At 42.1% G+C, this 18,595-nt stretch overlaps 2 protein-coding genes across 2 annotated transcripts; both read left to right on the forward strand.

The window, feature by feature from the left end:
• The first annotated feature begins 736 nt into the window (after positions 1 to 736).
• LOC142157956 (forkhead activin signal transducer 3-like) lies at positions 737 to 3,070 on the forward strand. The gene is made up of 4 exons (XM_075211457.1): positions 737 to 1,006; positions 1,446 to 1,550; positions 1,962 to 2,181; positions 2,649 to 3,070. The coding sequence occupies exons 1-4, from the start codon at positions 737 to 739 to the stop codon at positions 3,068 to 3,070; spliced, it is 1,017 nt and encodes a 338-aa protein (XP_075067558.1).
• Positions 3,071 to 13,749: 10,679 nt separating this feature from the next.
• Positions 13,750 to 16,107, forward strand: LOC142157957 (forkhead activin signal transducer 3-like). The gene is made up of 4 exons (XM_075211459.1): positions 13,750 to 14,019; positions 14,459 to 14,563; positions 14,974 to 15,218; positions 15,705 to 16,107. Exons 1-4 carry the CDS (start codon positions 13,750 to 13,752, stop codon positions 16,105 to 16,107), a joined length of 1,023 nt encoding a protein of 340 aa, XP_075067560.1.
• The last annotated feature ends 2,488 nt before the right edge of the window (positions 16,108 to 18,595 follow it).

Below are 18,595 nucleotides of genomic sequence, written 5' to 3' on the forward strand. Positions count from 1 at the left end.
GATCCCCTGATGACCAGATATATAATATAATCTTTTTTATTTTTTAGGTTCTAGAACAATTCCACACTGACATTTATGGTCCTCAAATAGTTGGGAACTACAGGTTCAATTGGTGATTAAAATGTTTTCATATATACAAATCATAAAGAGCATAAACATATATCTCATTAGTACCAGTCGTCATCTGTATACATACAAACTGAGACAGTGTTCCACTGACAGTAAGCTCCTCAGGCTAGGCTTACTGCCTGCACATCCTCTCTGGCACATCTATGGATAGTTTTATATATTTATATATATATATATATATATATATATATATATATATATAGTGGGATATATAAATCATATATATTTACCGTGTATTATTAGTTGTATCTCAGTGTGAGGGTTGAGTATAACAGTGACTTGTACACAACAAGTGAGTGGTATACACACAGTATAAACACAGTATACACACAGTATATACACACTATATACATAATATATACATAACAATACCTATTTCACAGGTGGATCACGCCCAAGTATTCATACTTGATGTCTTTAGCTGTGTATAGTTGTTTACATGCAGGGAAAGTCTTTCTATAGTCAAAGGTTCCCAGCACTACCTCTGTTGATGGGGCATTTACATAAGAAAGCTTTAGGTGGGGTGACCTGTGCTATTTACACACCCCCTGGTCCCAGTATCACAGCAGACAGTGACCCACCTGAGGTCAGAGGACATTGGTAAGACATGGCGTTCAATTTCCATCCCTGGGATCCCACCTATATGCCAGGCCTTGACCTTCCAAGCATGGAACGCTTTCCTCTGGAGGATAACTGCCCCGGAGAGGGGAATAAGATCCTACGTGAACCGGACCCCACAGAGAAGCTCAAGAAAAAGGAAAAGGGGTCCGCAAAGAAGAAGAATTACCAGCGCTATGCCAAGCCCCCCTACTCCTACCTGGCCATGATCGCCATGGTCATCAGCGGTTCCCCTGAAAGGAAGCTCAAACTCTCCCAGGTAAGAGCAGCTGATTGACCAAGAACATTGGGAGTTAGAGGGTCCTTATGAAATGTGGTATCAGGTGGATAAGATTTAGGGGAGAGGGGATCAGATACAGAATCTCAGGAGTGAGTTGATCTATCACTTATATATCACTGAGACCCCCAATACTGTATGCCCCCCATCACATCATGTAATCATCATGTAAGTGGAATGTATTTTGAGATATTTAACACATCAAATTTGGAAAGCAGCAAATTCTGAGAAAGAAGATACCTGTAATAACCCTTCATATCCATAGTAATTTGGAGACAATTCTTATCAGACCCTCTAGAGCTCAGATAGCTCAGGATTTGGGGGACAGAATGGGGGTTTGGGGTAGCTGGGATTCTGTGGGTAACAATCTCCCATTATAGCGTGTGACAAATATCTAAATGTTCCTTTGCTGTTCCCCCAGATTCTGGACTATATCAGCACCGTGTTCCCCTTCTTTAGAGGAAATTATCAAGGATGGAAGGACTCTGTCAGACACAACCTATCTTCCAATGGATGCTTTAATAAGGTGAGGACGTGGTGGAATATTTAGTGGTTGTAATGTAATAATATGTAATTATTTATTCTACTCTACATACTGAAATATAACTGAATTATGATGTTTTTTTTCTTAAAAAGAAATACACATTTTATTGTATGATTTATCTTATGCTCAGAAACCGAAGTTTTTTTTAGAATTTTAGTAAATTGTTTTAATGTACAACAGTCACAGTTATTAGAGAGAATCTGATCTCATATCTATCTCACTGATTCCAGTCTCTCTTATTGTGTGACATGATGATGATGATATGACTGTACTTTTCCTATTTTTAATATTTATGGGAGGTTGTAACATGTTTTGTAATCATAAGATAGTCTTGAGGACAAATATCTCCAGTTTATTCCCTTTTTAAAATTAGAACTTTTGTTTCTCTCACAGGTTCTGAAAGATCCACTGAAACCTCAGGCTAAAGGGAACTACTGGACTGTGGACATTACTCAGATTCCTGCAGAGGCCATGAGGCTTCAGAACACGTCTGTTACCCGGCAATACAGCTATCCACATGACCTGTCCCCTTACATTATCCACGGGTTGCCGTTCCCGTCCCTAAATTCCTTTCACATTCATCTACAAGCAGATTGCACTCCCATCAAAGCTTATCCAGAGCTTCAACCTCCAGCATCTCTCCAGCCTCCAGCATCACTCCAGCCTCCAGGATCACTCCAGCCTCCAGCATTACTCCAGCCTCCAGGATCACTCCAGCCTCCAGCTCCTCTCCAGCCTCCAGCTCCTCTCCAGCTTCAAGCATCACTCCAGCCTCCAGCATCTCTCCAGCCTCCAGCATCACTCCAGCCCCTGGGATCTCTACAGCCTCCAGCATCACTCCAGCCTCCGGGATCTCTACAGCTCCTCTCCAGCCTCCAGCATTACTCCAACCTCCAGTATTACTCCAGCCTCCAGCATCACTCCAGCCTCCAGCATCACTCCAGCCTCCAGCTCCTCTCCAGCCTCCAGCTCCTCTCCAGCCTCCAGCATCACTCCAACCTCGAGCACCTCTCCAGCCTCCAGCACCAGCTCAGCCTCCAGCATCACTCCAGCCTGTAGCACCAGCTCAGTCTCCAGCACCAGCTCAGCCTCCACCTGTGGACCCACCTGCTTCTTTCCCAACGATTCTCTTTAATCTACCTACATCTTATTCCAAATGTGTTCCCCCCAATGTGGTGGCCCCTCCTAGTATCCACCCTCTCATGCTGTACCCCAACTTCCCATCATTTTCTCACTATAACTACATGCCCCCTCCTTACACTAGCGCCCCCTACCCAGAGGTGAGAGAAGCTTTCTCCTCCAGCCTACATCCACAAATACCCCTCCCACAGCTACCGGCTGAAATTAAAGCTACGTCCATTGATTTCCCTCCTAACAAATCGGTGTTTGATGTCCCGGTATATTCCAGGCACCCCGGTTACATGATACCCCAAGGTGTATATGGCCAGTCCATGGTACACAGTAGCACATCTCTTACTGGGTACAGGCCCATGGGGTATTGATATGTTCGGCAATTAGACAAAGCCACTTTTAACGCCAAGTGTTATCACTTTAGTCCTTACTGGCACTTGACGTCCCTCCGAGTCCCAGGGGGTGAAATTAAATTTTTGTATTTACTTGTTCTTTTTTTTTGTGTTTATGCTTTTCATTTTGTAAATAAATATTGTTTTCCAGCAGACTTGGTTATTTTTCTACATCAATGTTCCATTTTAGTGAATAGAGAGAGCAGATAATGTGAGAAAAACAACTACTGTCTTTCTTTAATCATGTGATACATCACAAGGTCAGAAGTAGATAGGTTAGTAAGTCATGTAATGACATTGTTTTTCCACTACACAGGTAATAAATAGATGTTTGAGAATGATCACTGGGAAGATATGGACTGAATGATGGGTGTTGTGGTTGCGGTAACCCGGCGGTTCCCAAAGTGTGCGCCGCGGCTCCCAGGGGTGCCGCGGCTCTGTCACTGGGGTACCACGGGCCAGCCATAGAAAAAAGAAAGCAAACAGAAACTTACCAATCCGCGCGGCGCTAGGACCCTGCAGCCTTCTCTCTCCCGCAGCTGTCACTGAATATCGACGTCAGTGACAGCTGCGCGAGAGAGGAGGCTGCAGGGTCCTAGCGCCGTGCGGATTGGTAAGTTTCTGTTTGCTTTCTTTTTTCTATAGCTGGCGCCTGGCGCGGGGCAGAGGTGGGGGTCAGATGGCAGAGGAGGGGAAGAGAGAGCAGAGGAGGGGGACAAATGGCAGAGGAGGGGAACAGATAGCAGAGGAGGGGGACAGAGAGCTGAGGAGGAGGGCAGATGGCAGAGAAGGGGGACAGAGAGCAGAGGAGGGGGACAGAGACCAGAGGAGGGGGACAGAGAGCAGAGGAGGAGGGCAGATGGCAGAGAAGGGGGACAGAGAGCAGAGGAGGGGGACAGAGAGCAGAGGAGGAGGGCAGATGGCAGAGGAGGGGGACAGAGAGCAGAGGAGGAGGGCAGATGGCAGAGGAGGGGGACAGAGAGCAGAGGAGGGGGACAGTTTGCAGAGGAGGGGGTCAGATGGCAGAGGAGGGGGACAGAGACCAGAGGAGGGGGACAGAGAGCAGAGGAGGGGGACAGAGAGCAGAGGAGGTGGACATATGGCAGAGGAGGGGGACAGCGTGACAGAGGGCAGAGGAGGGTGACAGCGTGAGAGAGGGCAGAGGAGGGTGACAGCGTGAGAGAGGGCAGAGGAGGGTGACACAGGGCAGAGGAGGGGGACAGCGTGAAAGAGGGCAGAGGAGGGGACAGAGGGCAGAGGGGGCAACGTGAGAGAGGGCAGTGTGCCTGGATGCAAAGGGGGCAGAGTGTCCGGATGCAGAGGGGCATTTTTGCATACAACTAAATAAGTATTTCTGTCGTGACCTAAATACTTATTACAATTTTTTGACCCAACTACTTCTAAAACAGGACTGCTCAGTAATTATTTTGTAGGGGTGCCTTGAAAAAATTTGGAGACTCTAAGGGAGCCGCGAACTGCAAAAGTTTGGGAACCACTGCGGTAACCTGTATGACGTGTATACGTGCTCTCTACCTGGGGATCACGCCATATATTCTACACTACTGGCGTCATACTCACTTTATTCTATGTCCCAGACTGGTAACTGTTCTGCCATTTTCATGATAATTTGGCTACTGGATAAATTGTTCATTTACTGTTACAGATATTTCATGTTATTTCAGCAGAACAAGCAGTAATCCAGCTCCATCTAATGGGTGTAAATCTGCAACTAAATTAGGGTTAAAATAAATGTCAATTTAATATTTGTTATTTATATCACCCAATTGTGAGTAAGATGATCTGTGTTTATAACTGGTCTCCCATATGATTGATAAAACCATATAAATGTATCGGCTTCTCTACTTAAAGTTAAACTGTTTTGCAGAATTCAGCAACATTGTTGCAACAACATAGAAAACATAAATAAAATCTGCCCAAGGTGTATTGTAGCGAGAAGAGAAGGAGACGTGAGAGCTCAGATTATTATCTTATCATACGGAGCTGTGTATTGTTGTGTCCATAATAATAATAATAATGATAATAATAATAATACAATCATGGATGTGGTCCTGTGTGTTATATAGGAGGCACTTCTACTTTTATTTTGGAACAGACGTTATGATGTTATAATGAAGTTATAATGATATAACAGAGCTATAATGTATGAGAGAAACTTTGTAAAAAAGCAAAAAAACAAACTTTAAAATAAAACCGTTCATTTCTCTATTCAGTGATTGCAGAATAATGCTGGACCTGAGAGTCTGTAACTGAACCAATGTTTGTTTTGGTTTATTCCCCCCTGGCTCCTGCTGCCCCCTGCTGGTGCTCTGTAATCACTACAGTTTCACCTTTCTTATGATAATAGTTTAGCATATAACGTTTCCCCTGAATTGATGACTCTGGTCCTTCTCTGGACAACACCCGCAGCCCAGGAACTTTCCATTTATATTTTAATGAAAGATGTTTCAGAGAACTGTAAACAGCAGAGAGAGACCTCAGAGCCGTTGTGGAGACTGAATTATTCATCAGTTATTTATTTCTGATGTTCTTAGGACAGATGCCCCTGGGTACATTGTGTGGGGTAAGGGGTCATGTCAGCTAATACCCCCAATCAGTCCATGTTTCTGCCACATTACACACAGGGAACGTCCCTCATACGGTCCTGAGAGCTCCTTTGTACATCGCATTTCAGTATAAAGAGGAAACAGATCCCTACACCCCCGCTAGTAAAAAGGATTATAAGCTTTTGTGGTTTCCAAAAATGTAGCTAAAAGCATGAATTTTAATCATATATATTTTATGTTATAATTTCTTTATCATAGATTTTAATAATACAGCTTCCAGGTGCGGTCAATCTATCCAAATAGAGTCTATACCGGCTCTAAGGAGCCTCTATTTAAAGTAGTTTCCCAATCATTTGGTATTTGAATTGGGGGATCATTCTTTTTCCATAACAACTTGTGAGTTTGAACCATGAAACATTTGTGATTTTTCTGTACTAGGCATCAAATCAATAAATCTTTCCTACACTTTAAAACAAGAAAGGACTGAAGCTCATCACTTCTAAATGCAAAAAGCAATTTTGCATGAAAAATTTCTAAGGATTGTGGTTGTTCCTGTGACCACATTTGCAGAACATACTTTTGAGCTGCAGCAGAAATAATCAAACGTAACTTTCCGCTACCCCTCATTACATGAGAAAGCGTCACAATTCCCAATACAGCGCTTTTAGGACAGAATTTAGTAGTATTCCCCATTTAGACCATCAGGCCCCAGGGATAGATAAATAACCTCCTTAAATCTACAATTTTGATTAGCTGCCATATCAAAGTCTTAAGTCTTTGGACTTTTATATGATATGAGTGATCGTGGCAGCTAATCCACATTGTGGTCTTAAGGAGGCTGTGCTATCGCTGTATGGAATTTAAATGATACAATCATATTTTGGAAACTACGGAATGGTCTCTTGATTATCTGAAGAACTAGCCCAGTTTACAACTTTTTTCCCCTATATGTGCACTACAGGAGATGTATAAACTATTGTTGATATAAGAAGTTCGTATCATTAGATATATCATCATCATCAACAACATTTATATAAATAGCGCCAGCAAATTCTGTAGCTCTTTACAATTGGGAACAAACATTAATAAAACAATACTGGGTAATACATACAGATAGGTAAGAGGGCCCTGCTTGCAGGCTTACAATCTATGGGACAATGGGAGTTTAAAACACAAGGGATATATAAGTTATATTTTGTAACCCTTATTTTTTTTTTTTTATTTAAGTAATTTTTTGATATATTTTATCTCAGATAAGGATTTGTTTTGCTTCTCCTTATTTCTACAACCATCTGGTCGTAAATCAAAAGAAGAGACCGATGGGGACCTAATATAGGCATCAAATGTAACATTTACAGCTCCATCCAGAAGATCATATTTAGCTTGAAATTCTCTTTTCTGCTTAGCCAAGTACACAACGATGTGACCACTTAGTACCATCTTGGAGGTCTCCCAAAATAACACTGTGTCATTCCAATGGTCCAAGCTATCGTCTATAAATTTCATCCATTTGTGGTTGAGATATTCTCTAAAATCCTCTGACTGAGCCAAGTGTGCTGGGAACCTCCAAGACCTATGTGTGGTCACATCAGACGAACCTTCAAAGTTAGCAAAACAAGAGCATGATCCAAGATTAAAATACTCCCAATCTGAGAATAACTTACTCTGGAAATCAACAAAGTGAAGACCATCAAATAATCAATACGTAAAAATGTTTGATGAACCCCAGATTGGAAAGTATTTGGTCTATCAGTTGGGTTATGAACCCTCCAGTGATGAATAAGTCTATGACTATCTTTGAAGTATTCACTTATATCCCACCGAGAACTAGAAAAATAAACAGAATAACTGATTTATCTAATGGTAAATTATCCGCTAAAGCAATAATAAAGATTCTAAACATCCCGCACACTATCCCAGTAAGCAGAACCAGAACAAGTTTCCATACTTTTATGGTTATGACCGCACCTGGACAGCAGAAAACTTAAACAATAATATCCTATATAAAAGTTGTTGACTATATATACAAAACTTCTCCCTTTTCTAATTTTCCACCTGACCTAACTTCATGCACCTGACGTTACATGCCAGGGACAAGAACGGAAATACAGCAAAGAAAATAAATAAATAAAAAAATAAAAAAAGTTATAAACATAATAATATAAACCAACATCTTGTTTCTTTAAATTATCTCATTTGCACAGTATGTGGAAGATTCATCTGGTTTACATATTCCCTCGTCTTAGCCTTGATCTTCAAAAAAGAAAAATGTTGTCCATTATTAGTGATTCGCAATTTAGTGGGATATAATAAAGCAAAATCAATCTGATTTTCCGAAAGAAAGTCCTGAAATATCAGGAATATTGACCCCCTTATTATGAAAGATTTAACCCTGTGAAAAGAATGTAGAATAATTTCCTTCTCTCTATAATTAAGAAACTCAGCAATAACTGGTCTGGGGCGACTCCACGTTTAGGACCCATTCTAAGAGCTCTCTCAATTGTAATCTTAACATCGGATGAGGCACCTAAAGCCTCAATTAACTCAGATTGAAAACATTTTATCAGATCACTTCCTTTCACCATTTCAGGGATAACAATCTAACAAAGATTATTACGTCTAAAATGATTTTCAAGATCATCTAGTTTTTCAGCAAACTTCTTACTTGTATTAGTCTGAGAAGAGGTTCCCACCTGTAGAGCCTCATTACAATCATCAATATCACTAACTCTGGTCTCCAAAGATTTAATACATTTAGATTCAATTTGTGCCATAGCAACAGTATTATGTGTCATCTGATTTCTGAACAATCAAAGGCATTAATATAAGTCACAATTCTTTATCCATTTCTGCAGCTGTAGAAGAAATCTAAGGGTCGGAGGTGACTGTAGCCATGAAAACTTCCAGGATGTCTAGGAGATTTAGGTGTAGGAGGAGAGGAGAGGAGATAGGAGTAACCTGAGATTTAGCAGTAGAGTGTTTAGATCCCACCTCTCCCCCCAGGATACTTCCTCATATCCTATCTATGTTCAACTTTCTCTTTTTCCTTTCTATTCCACTTTTCTCTTTCTTTCCCTTTTCCTTCCTCTCATTCTCTTCTCCTCTCTAACCAGATAGGTATAGACTATCTTTAGTCCTCTGAAATACAATGCCGATAATGATAATATTCAGTAATACAATGTCACTTCAACTTCTGCTCTATATCAAATTAAAAATTGATCCTCATTTGCAATTGAAACAAGATATATCAAGATGTAACTGTTAGGAGCCGCGTGATCATGGCGAAGAAGCCTTCATGCAAAAAAAGAACTTATCCATAAATTCTTCAAACAGTTTCCTAGGAAGCTGGGATGTCGGGGTTCTTTAACCCCTCCTCAAGGGGGGGGGGTACTGTTAGGAGCCGAGGCAGCCACGGGCACCACCGTGACTTATCTCTTACCCCGCCTGGTGTCTTGGCCGTCTCCTTAACGACTGGGACGTCACTTCCTCCAGTTGGTCCGACCGTTCGCAAGGCAACGGCCGGATGCTGAGTTCTCTGTACAGCGCACCCCGGCAAATATTGCAGCCAGGCTCAGGCGCTGATTCCTCCCCAGCCTGTGGGCTGATTAATGGGCAATTAAAACTGGCCTGTGTGTATTTTCAGGGATGAGCCCTGATTGGTTGGTCTAAGTATGTAAGGCAGGGTGGGCTTAGCCTCCCTGCCGGTTATAGCGCTTCTGACCCAGTTTGCTGACCTGCTATCAGTTGTTGGATCCTGTCCTGTGGATACTCTGCCTGTCAGATTTTCTGTTTATGACCCCTGCCTGGACTTTGGACTCTGCCTGTTTGCCCGTGACCCTGACCCTTGGTGTGTTTACTGACTATCCTGCTTGTCTGTGACACGTGACCTCGGCTACCGTCTGACTATCCGCTGCCTTTAATCCAGCCTCCTGGCCTGTCGCTACAGGCCTGTATTACCAACTCACACTACACCTGGAGTTAAGTCCTGGGGGAATCTGAGTACCGGTGAGCATATAAAGCTCTAAGGGAAAGGCGGCTGCTATAGGTGAAGACCTCCGCCATCTAGTTCTGTGGTTTGGTGATTAGACCGTCAACCTAACAGTAACTAGCTTTCAAACACTTTAGACACTCAAATCAAGATCATCTCCATCCACTGGACCAGTAGGACATTTGCACAGTTTATTTGCACAACTGTTCATGCAGCATTTTAGGTGCAGTTCTTCAGTTAGATGCAATTAGATGTAATTGGGTGCAGTTATAATTCAAATAAAATGCACTATGATTGCAGAGGTAAATGGTGACCTCTGGTCTTCCACTGCTCACAGATCACTACAAATAACAGCAAATAATAACACCTATACTCTGATGTAACTTAGCGAAACATTTAACATACATCTGAGTTACTCTAAATTAGTGGCATCTTCTGACAAGTTAATAATTAATCCATTAGATCACATAAACATGGGACTTTATAAAGATATAACTCCAAGATTTTCTATTTCCAAGATTTTCAAAGTTCGCAAAATTCTTTGATGAATTTCCACTTTCCACAATTCCTTCTGCTCCAATTTGGCACATTTAAAGATCGAAGTTGAATATAATTCAGGATCTCAATTTCTCAACATGCACACATTATATATATATATATATATATATATATATATATATATATATATATATATATGTACGTAATAATAAAAGAGAGAGAGAAAAAAACAAAAAACAAAAACACTGTGACGTAGAGGTGCAGACACCAGTCAGCTCCAATGCGAATCTAATCCAAGGGTCGGTGCGATACGCAGGTCTATCTCCAGTCCAGCAAGAGCAGCATATCACATGCACACACAGGCCTTCTATTCTTCCTATGGTCTGTAGCCTGTATCCATCTATTTCAGTCTAAATTGCAAAAATAAAAGCAGTAACAATATTAGTGTCAATATAGAACCCATTCAATATCAATCAGTCATGAATCCAATACTAAGCTGTATTAAACTGCATTGAAATAAACTGGATTACATATAGGTCTGTATAGTATTATATGAGATCGTCAGATTTATAGGCCAGACATACACCAACCAGAGGACACCAGAGGACACTTAAGAGGCTCACAAGGACAATCAAGTGAGGACACAACCAAACGCTTCCTACAGCAGCTTGTTCTTTTTAAGACAGAGTTATCCTCAGTCCTGGGTCCACCACCAGCAACACCACTTTTATCCCAGACCAAGTCTGGTTTTATATCTCAGTCTCAGGATGATATGTATAAAAATCTTATACAGTGTGCTGTATTATATGTCCACACAACAAACGCTCACTTACTGCGAGCTAAACTCTGGGCAGATTTAGTGACGGAGTCGGCATGAAAATCCTGGCTTGCCTTCCCTGTCCTTATCCCAGCAGCTGTCAGATTGTCTAACACTCACATACATCCCCATAGGCTTCTCCCTGCAGGTACTGAAGGTCGGCTACACAGATCTGCAGGATACCTGTCCTTAACAACCACGACTCCATTCACTCATGGTCCTATTGTTGGCAACATGGAAGTCTGCTGCTGGTAGCGTGGTTTTCTGTATTGCCGGTAGGGTTATCAGCGTGAGTGCCCATAAGACGCCGTCCGCCTGGTATTTTGGGAGCCCTGGTTAACGTCGAGTGCCGGGATCTTGTACAAGTGCGTCCGTCAATAGGAACACCTACCCAGAAGCCCATGAGAGAGAGGATAGCTTCTTATCTCACACACTAAGAGTAACAGACATATTAATAACACGGAGGGAATAACGTGAATGTCATTCTGTAATATTACTGGAATCCATATTACTTGAGTGGAATTATGTTACATTTCTCTGCTAATTTAGTATTTCTGGTAAAATGTCTAAATGAAATAAGCTCAGCTCAGTGATGATGAATAAGTGTAAACTTGATACGTGTGTAATGTATCTTCTTATAAATACAATGTATCATCTTTTATTTGTATCCAAATCCAGATATTTCTGCTTTTTATAGTAAATATTATCCCCTCAGCAATGTTACAATATTTATACATAATATAATCTATAATGTGTTTATATCCAATGTTCTACATGTTCTGGGATGACCACTACCCTGGGGCAGTATGGATATGTCAGGTGTGATCAGCCCCCTGCGGATGGAGATCACTGGAACATAAGGGTCCTGATGAGTTAGTACAGGGGTCTCTTATGTGTAAATGACTGTAAACAAGCTGTAGCCGGGGGCTATGATGTGATAAAATATCTGGAGCTTTACAATCACTGGTATTAGAGGGCACTGATGGTAATCACAGGAGTGGTGGTAATATTGGCACATTATTGCTCATAGTTGGTGCATTTAAACAGGTTAAGTGATGAAATTATTATTTAGATCTTTGATCTAGGAAAGCACAGAACTTATCTTGCAGCCACTAATGTCCCAGAGCCCACTAATGCTCCACTGTCCACTAATGTCCCACAGCCCACTAATGTCCCAACACCCACTAATGTCCCAGCATCCACTAATGTCCCAATGTCCACTAATGTCCCAGGGTGCACTAATGTCCCAGCACCCACTGATGTCCCAGCGCCCACTAATGTCCCAGCATCCTTTAATGTCCCAGCACCAACTAATGTCCCAGCTACCACTAATGTCCCAGCGTCCACTAATGTCCCAAAGCCCATTAATGTCCCAGCGCCCACTAATGTCCCAGAGCCTACTAATGTCCCATTACTCTCTAATGTCCCAGCGCCCACTAATGTCCCAGCGCCCACTAATGTCCCAGCACCCACTAATGTTCCAGAGCCCACTAATATCCCAGCATCCCCTAATGTACCAGCGCCCACTAATGTTCCAGAGCCCACTAATGTCCCATCGCTCTCTAGTGTCCCAGCGCCCACTAATGTCCAAGGGCCCAATAATGTCCCATCGCTCTTTAATGTCCAAGAGCCCACTAATATCCCAGCGCCCACTAATGTCCCAGCGTCCACTAATGTCCCAAAGCCCATTAATGTCCCAGCGCCCACTAATGTCCCAGAGCCCACTAATGTCCCAGCACCCACTAATGTCCCAGCGTCCACTAATGTCCCAGCGCCCACTAATGTCCCAGCACCCACTAATATCCCAGAGCCCACTAATGTCCCAGCGCCCACTAATGTCCCAGAGCCCACTAATATCCCAGCATCCACTAATGTCCCAGAGCCCACTAATATCCCAGCGCCCACTAATGTCCAAGAGCCGACTAATGTCCCAGCGCCCACTAATGTCCCAGAGCCCACTAATGTCCCAGCGTCCACTAATGTCCCATTGCCCAGAACTATCCTCACCCTTACCTGGATGTACTGACACATTCATATTTATTTGCTCACTTTACACCCATTAAGAAAAATATTATAATAAAGTTGTATCCTGTAATCTATATTTTGCGATCCCCTGATGACCAGATATATAATATAATCTTTTTTATTTTTTAGGTTCTAGAACAATTCCACACTGACATTTATGGTCCTCAAATAGTTGGGAACTACATGTTCAATTGCTGATTAAAATGTTTTCATATATACAAATCATAAAGAGCATAAACATATATCTCATTAGTACCAGTCGTACAAACTGAGACAGTGTTCCACTGACAGTAAGCTCCTCAGGCTAGGATCACTGCCTGCACATCCTCTCTGGCACATCTATGGATAGTTTTATATATTTATATATATATAGTGGGATATATAAATCATATATATTTACTGTGTATTATTAGTTGTATCTCAGTGTGAGGGTTGAGTATAACAGTGACTTGTACACAACAAGTGAGTGGTATACACACAGTATACACACAGTATATTCACACTATATACATAGTATATACATAACAATACCTATTTCACAGGTGGATCACGCCCAAATATTCATACTTGATGTCTTTAGCTGTGTATAGTTGTTTACATGGAGGGAAAGTCTTTCTATAGTCAGAGGTTCCCAGCACTACCTCTGTTGATGGGGCATTTACATAAGAAAGCTTTAGGTGGGGTGGCCTGTGCTATTTACACACCCCCTGTTCCCAGTATCACAGCAGACAGTGACCCACCTGAGGTCAGAGGACATTGGTAAGACATGGCGTTCACTTTCCATCCCTGGGATCCCACCTATATGCCAGGCCTTGACCTTACAAGCATGGAAAGCTTTCGATTGGAGAATAACTGCCCCGGAGAGGGGAATAAGATCCTACGTGAACCGGAGCCCACAGAGGAGCTCAAAAAAAAGGAAAAGGGGTCCGCGAAGAAGAAGAATTACCAGCGCTATGCCAAGCCCCCCTACTCCTACCTGGCCATGATCGCCATGGTCATCAGGGGTTCCCCTGAAAGGAGGCTCAAACTCTCCCAGGTAAGAGCAGCTGATTGACCAAGAACATTGGGAGCTAGAGGGTCCTTATGAAATGTGGTATCAGGTGGATAAGATTTAGGGGAGAGGGAATCAGATACAGAATCTCAGGAGTGAGTTGAACTATCACTATTATATCACTGAGACCCCTAATACTGTATGCCCCCCATCACATCATGTAATCATCATGTAAGTGGAATGTATTTTGAGATATTTACCACATCAAATTTGGAAACCAGCAAATTCTGAGAAAGAAGATACCTGTAATAACCCTTCATATCTATAGTAATTTGGAGACAATTCTTATCAGACCCTCTAGAGCTCAGACAGCTCAGGATTTGGGGGACAGAATGGGGGTTTGGGGTAGCTGAGATTCTGTGGGTAACAATCTCCCATTATAGGGTGTGACAAATATCTGAATGTTCCTTTGCTGTTCCCCCAGATTCTGGACTATATCAGCACCGTGTTCCCCTTCTTTAGAGGAAATTATCAAGGATGGAAGGACTCTGTCAGACACAACCTATCTTCCAATGGATGCTTTAATAAGGTGAGGACGTGGTGGAATATTGAGGGATTGTAATGTAATAATATGTAATTATTTATTCTACTCTACATACTGAAATATAACTGAATTATGATGTTTATTTTCTTAAAGAGAAATACACATTTTATTGTATGATTTATCTTATGCTCAAAGTTTTTTTTAGAATTTTAGTAAATTGTTATAATGTACAAGAGTCACATTTATTACAGAGAATCTGATCTCATACCTGTCTCATTGATTCCAGTCTCTCTTATTGTGTGACATGATGATGATGATGATGATATGACTGTACTTTTCCTATTTTTAATATTTATGGGAGGTTGTAACATGTTTTGTAATCATAAGATAGTCTTGAGGACAAATATCTCCAGTTTATTCCCTTTTTAAAATTAGAACTTTTGTTTCTCTCACAGGTTCTGAAAGATCCACTGAAACCTCAGGCTAAAGGGAACTACTGGACTGTGGACATTACTCAGATTCCTGCAGAGGCCATGAGGCTTCAGAACACGTCTGTTACCCGGCAATACAGCTATCCACATGACCTGTCCCCTTACATTATCCACGGGTTGCCGTTCCCGTCCCTAAATTCCTATCACATTCATCTACAAACAGAAGACACTCCCATCAGAGCTTATCCAGAGCCTCAACCTCCAGCATCACTCCATCCTCCAGCATCTCTCCAGCTTCAAGCATCACTCCAGCCTCCAGGATCACCCCAGCCTCCAGGATCTCTCCAGACTCCAGCATCACTCCAGCCTCCAGCATTACTCCAGCCTCCAGTATTACTCCAGCCTCCAGCACCACTCCAGCCTCCAGCACCACTCCAGCCTCCAGCATCACTCCTGCCTCCAGGATCACTCCAGCCTCCAGCACCTCTCCAGCCTCCAGAATCACTCCTGCCTCCAGGATCACTCCAGCCTCCAGCATCACTCCAGCCTCCAGCACCTCTCCAGCCTCCAGAATCACTCCTGCCTCCAGGATCACTCCTGCCTCCAGCGTCACTTCAGCCTCCAGCACCTCTCCAGCCTCCAGCACCAGCTCAGCCTCCAGCATCACTCCAGCCTCCATCACCTCTCCAGCTTCAAGCATCACTCCAGCCTGTAGCACCAGCTCAGTCTCCAGCACCAGCTCAGCCTCCACCTGTGGACCCAGCTGCTTCTTTCCCAACGATTCTCTTTAATCTACCTACATCTTATTCCAAATGTGTTCCCCCCAATGTGGTGGCCCCTCCTAGTATCCACCCTCTCATGCTGTACCCCAACTTCCCATCATTTTCTCACTATAACTACATGCCCCCTCCTTACACTAGCGCCCCCTACCCAGAGGTGAGAGAAGATTACTCCTCCAGCCTACATCCACAAATGCCCCTCCCACAGCGACCGGCTGAAGTTAAGGCTGCTTCCATTGATTTCCCTCCTAACAAATCGGTGTTTGATGTCCCGGTATATTCCAGGCACCCCAGTTACATGACACCCCAAGATGTATATGGCCAGTCCATGGTACACAGTAGCACATCTCTTACTGGGTACAGGCCCATGGGGTATTGATATGTTCGGCAATTAGACAAAGCCACTTTTAACGCCAAGTGTTATCACTTTAGTCCTTACTGGCACTTGACGTCCCTCCGAGTCCTAGGGGGGTGGAATAAAATTTTTGTATTTACTTGTTCTTTTTTTGAGTTTATGCTTTTCATTTTGTAAATAAATATTGTTTTCCAGCAGACTTGGTTATTTTTCTACATCAATGTTCCATTGTAGTGAATAGAGAGAGCAGATAAATGTGAGAAAAACAACTACTGTCTTTCCTTAATCATGTGATACATCACAAGGTCAGAAGTAGATAGGTTAGTAAGTCATGTAATGACATTGTTTTTCCACCAGACAGGTAATAAATAGATGTTTGAGAATGATCACTGGGAAGCTATGGACTGAATGATGGTGTTGTGGTTGCGGTAACCTGTATGACGTGTATACGTGCTCTCTACCTGGGGATCATGCCATATATTCTACACTACTGGCGTCATACTCACTTTATTCTATGTCCCAGACTGGTAACTGTTCTGCCATTTTCATGATAATTTGGCTACTGTATAAATTGTTCATTTACTGTTACAGATATTTCATGTTATTTCAGCAGAACAAGCAGTAATCCAGCTCCATCTAATGGGTGTAAATCTGCAACTAAATTAGGGTTAAAATAAATGTCAATTTAATATTTGTTATTTATATCACCCAATTGTGAGTAAGATGATCTGTGTTTATAACTGGTCTCCCGTATGATTGATAACAACATATAAATGTATCAACTTCTCTACAAAGGTTAAACTGTTTTGCAGAATTCAGCAACATTGTTGCAACAACATAGAAAACATAAATAAAATCTGCCCAAGGTGTATTGTAGTGAGAAGAGAAGGAGACATGAGAGCTCAGATTATTATCTTATCATACGGAGCTGTGTATTGTTGTGTCCATAATAATAATAATAATAATAATAATAATAATAATAATAATAATAATAATACAATCATGGATGTGGTCCTGTGTGTTATATAGGAGGCACTTCTACTTTTATTTTGGAACAGACGTTATGATGTTATAATGAAGTTAAGGGATATATGGGTTATATTTTGTAACCCTTATTTTTTTTTTTATTTAAGTAATTTTTTGATACATTTATCTCAGATAAGGATTTGTTTTGCTTCTCCTTATTTCTACAACCATCTGGTCTAGACTTCACATCAGAGGCCAATAAATCTTCCAAGAGGTGACATTCTTTCATATAGAAATCAAAAGAAGAGACCGATGGGGACCTAATATAGGCATCAAATGTAACATTTACAGCTCCATCCAGAAGATCATATTTAGTTTGAAATTCTCTTTTCTGCTTAGCCAAGTACACAACGATGTGACCACTTAGTACCGTCTTGGAGGTCTCCCAAAATAACACTGTGTCATTCCAATGGTCCAAGCTATCGTCTATAAATTTCATCCATTTGTGGTTGAGATATTCTCTAAAATCATCTGACTGAGCCAAGTATGCTGGGAACCTCCAAGACCTATGTGTGGTCACATCAGACGAACCTTCAAAGTTAGCAAAACAGGAGCATGATCCAAGATTAAAATACTCCCAATCTGAGAATAACTTACTCTGGAAATCAACAACTTGGAGACATCAAATAATCAATACGTAAAAATGTTTGATGAACCCCAGATTGGAAAGTATTTGGTCTATCAGTTGGGTTATGAACCCTCCAGTGATGAATAAGTCTATGACTATCTTTGAAGTATTCACTTATATCCCACCCAGAACTAGAAAAATAAACAGAATAACTGATTTATCTAATGGTGAATTATCCGCCGTATTAAAGTCTCCTCCCACAATAAGATTAGGAAAATCTCTTTGAAGCATAAATCCAAACAGATTAGTAAAAAAGAAACTACGATTAGGCAAAGTAGGAGCATAAATGTTCAAAAATGTAAAATGTTCCCCCCTTAATTAACAAATACAAAAGAATATCTCAACATCAATTAACATATCCTCAATAATACCACGCAATCTTTTATTCAAAAATAACGTAACACAATGCTTTTTTGGTAGATACGGGACAGAGATACAATCTTGAATCCATGAAGTTTTTAAAGTCATCCCCTGAGGACAGTTCCAATGCGTCTCCTGGATAAACTCTAATGTCCGGAGCACTCCAATGTCCAAGTGCCCAGTAATGTCCCAGCGCCCAGTAATGTCCCAGCGCCCAGTAATGTCCGGAGCACTCCAATGTCCCAGAGCCCAGTAATGTCCCAGCGCCCAGTAATGTCCCAGCGCCCAGTAATGACCGGAGCACTCCAATGTCCCAGCGCCCAGTAATGTCCAAGCACCCAGTAATGTCCCAGCGCCCAGTAATGTCCCAGCGCCCAGTAATGTCCGGAGCACTCCAATGTCCCAGCGCCCAGTAATGTCCAAGCGCCCAGTAATGTCCCAGCGCCCAGTAATGTCCCAGCGCCCAGTAATGTCCCAGCGCCCAGTAATGTCCCAGCG

Source organism: Mixophyes fleayi, chromosome 5 (genome assembly GCF_038048845.1).
Source record: "Mixophyes fleayi isolate aMixFle1 chromosome 5, aMixFle1.hap1, whole genome shotgun sequence".
Taxonomy (NCBI): Eukaryota; Metazoa; Chordata; class Amphibia; order Anura; family Limnodynastidae; genus Mixophyes; species Mixophyes fleayi.

Excerpts from the sequence above, each read along its gene's own strand:
- LOC142157956 (XM_075211457.1), top strand. The coding sequence starts at position 737 with ATGGCGTTCAATTTCCATCCCTGGGATCCCACCTATATGCCAGGCCTT. Across the intron at positions 1,007-1,445 it reads GGAAGCTCAAACTCTCCCAG|ATTCTGGACTATATCAGCAC; the intron begins GTAAGAGCAGCT and ends CTGTTCCCCCAG. Across the intron at positions 2,182-2,648 it reads TTGCACTCCCATCAAAGCTT|CAGCTCAGCCTCCACCTGTG; the intron begins ATCCAGAGCTTC and ends AGTCTCCAGCAC.
- LOC142157957 (XM_075211459.1), top strand. The coding sequence starts at position 13,750 with ATGGCGTTCACTTTCCATCCCTGGGATCCCACCTATATGCCAGGCCTT. Across the intron at positions 14,020-14,458 it reads GGAGGCTCAAACTCTCCCAG|ATTCTGGACTATATCAGCAC; the intron begins GTAAGAGCAGCT and ends CTGTTCCCCCAG. Across the intron at positions 15,219-15,704 it reads GAGCCTCAACCTCCAGCATC|GGACCCAGCTGCTTCTTTCC; the intron begins ACTCCATCCTCC and ends GCCTCCACCTGT.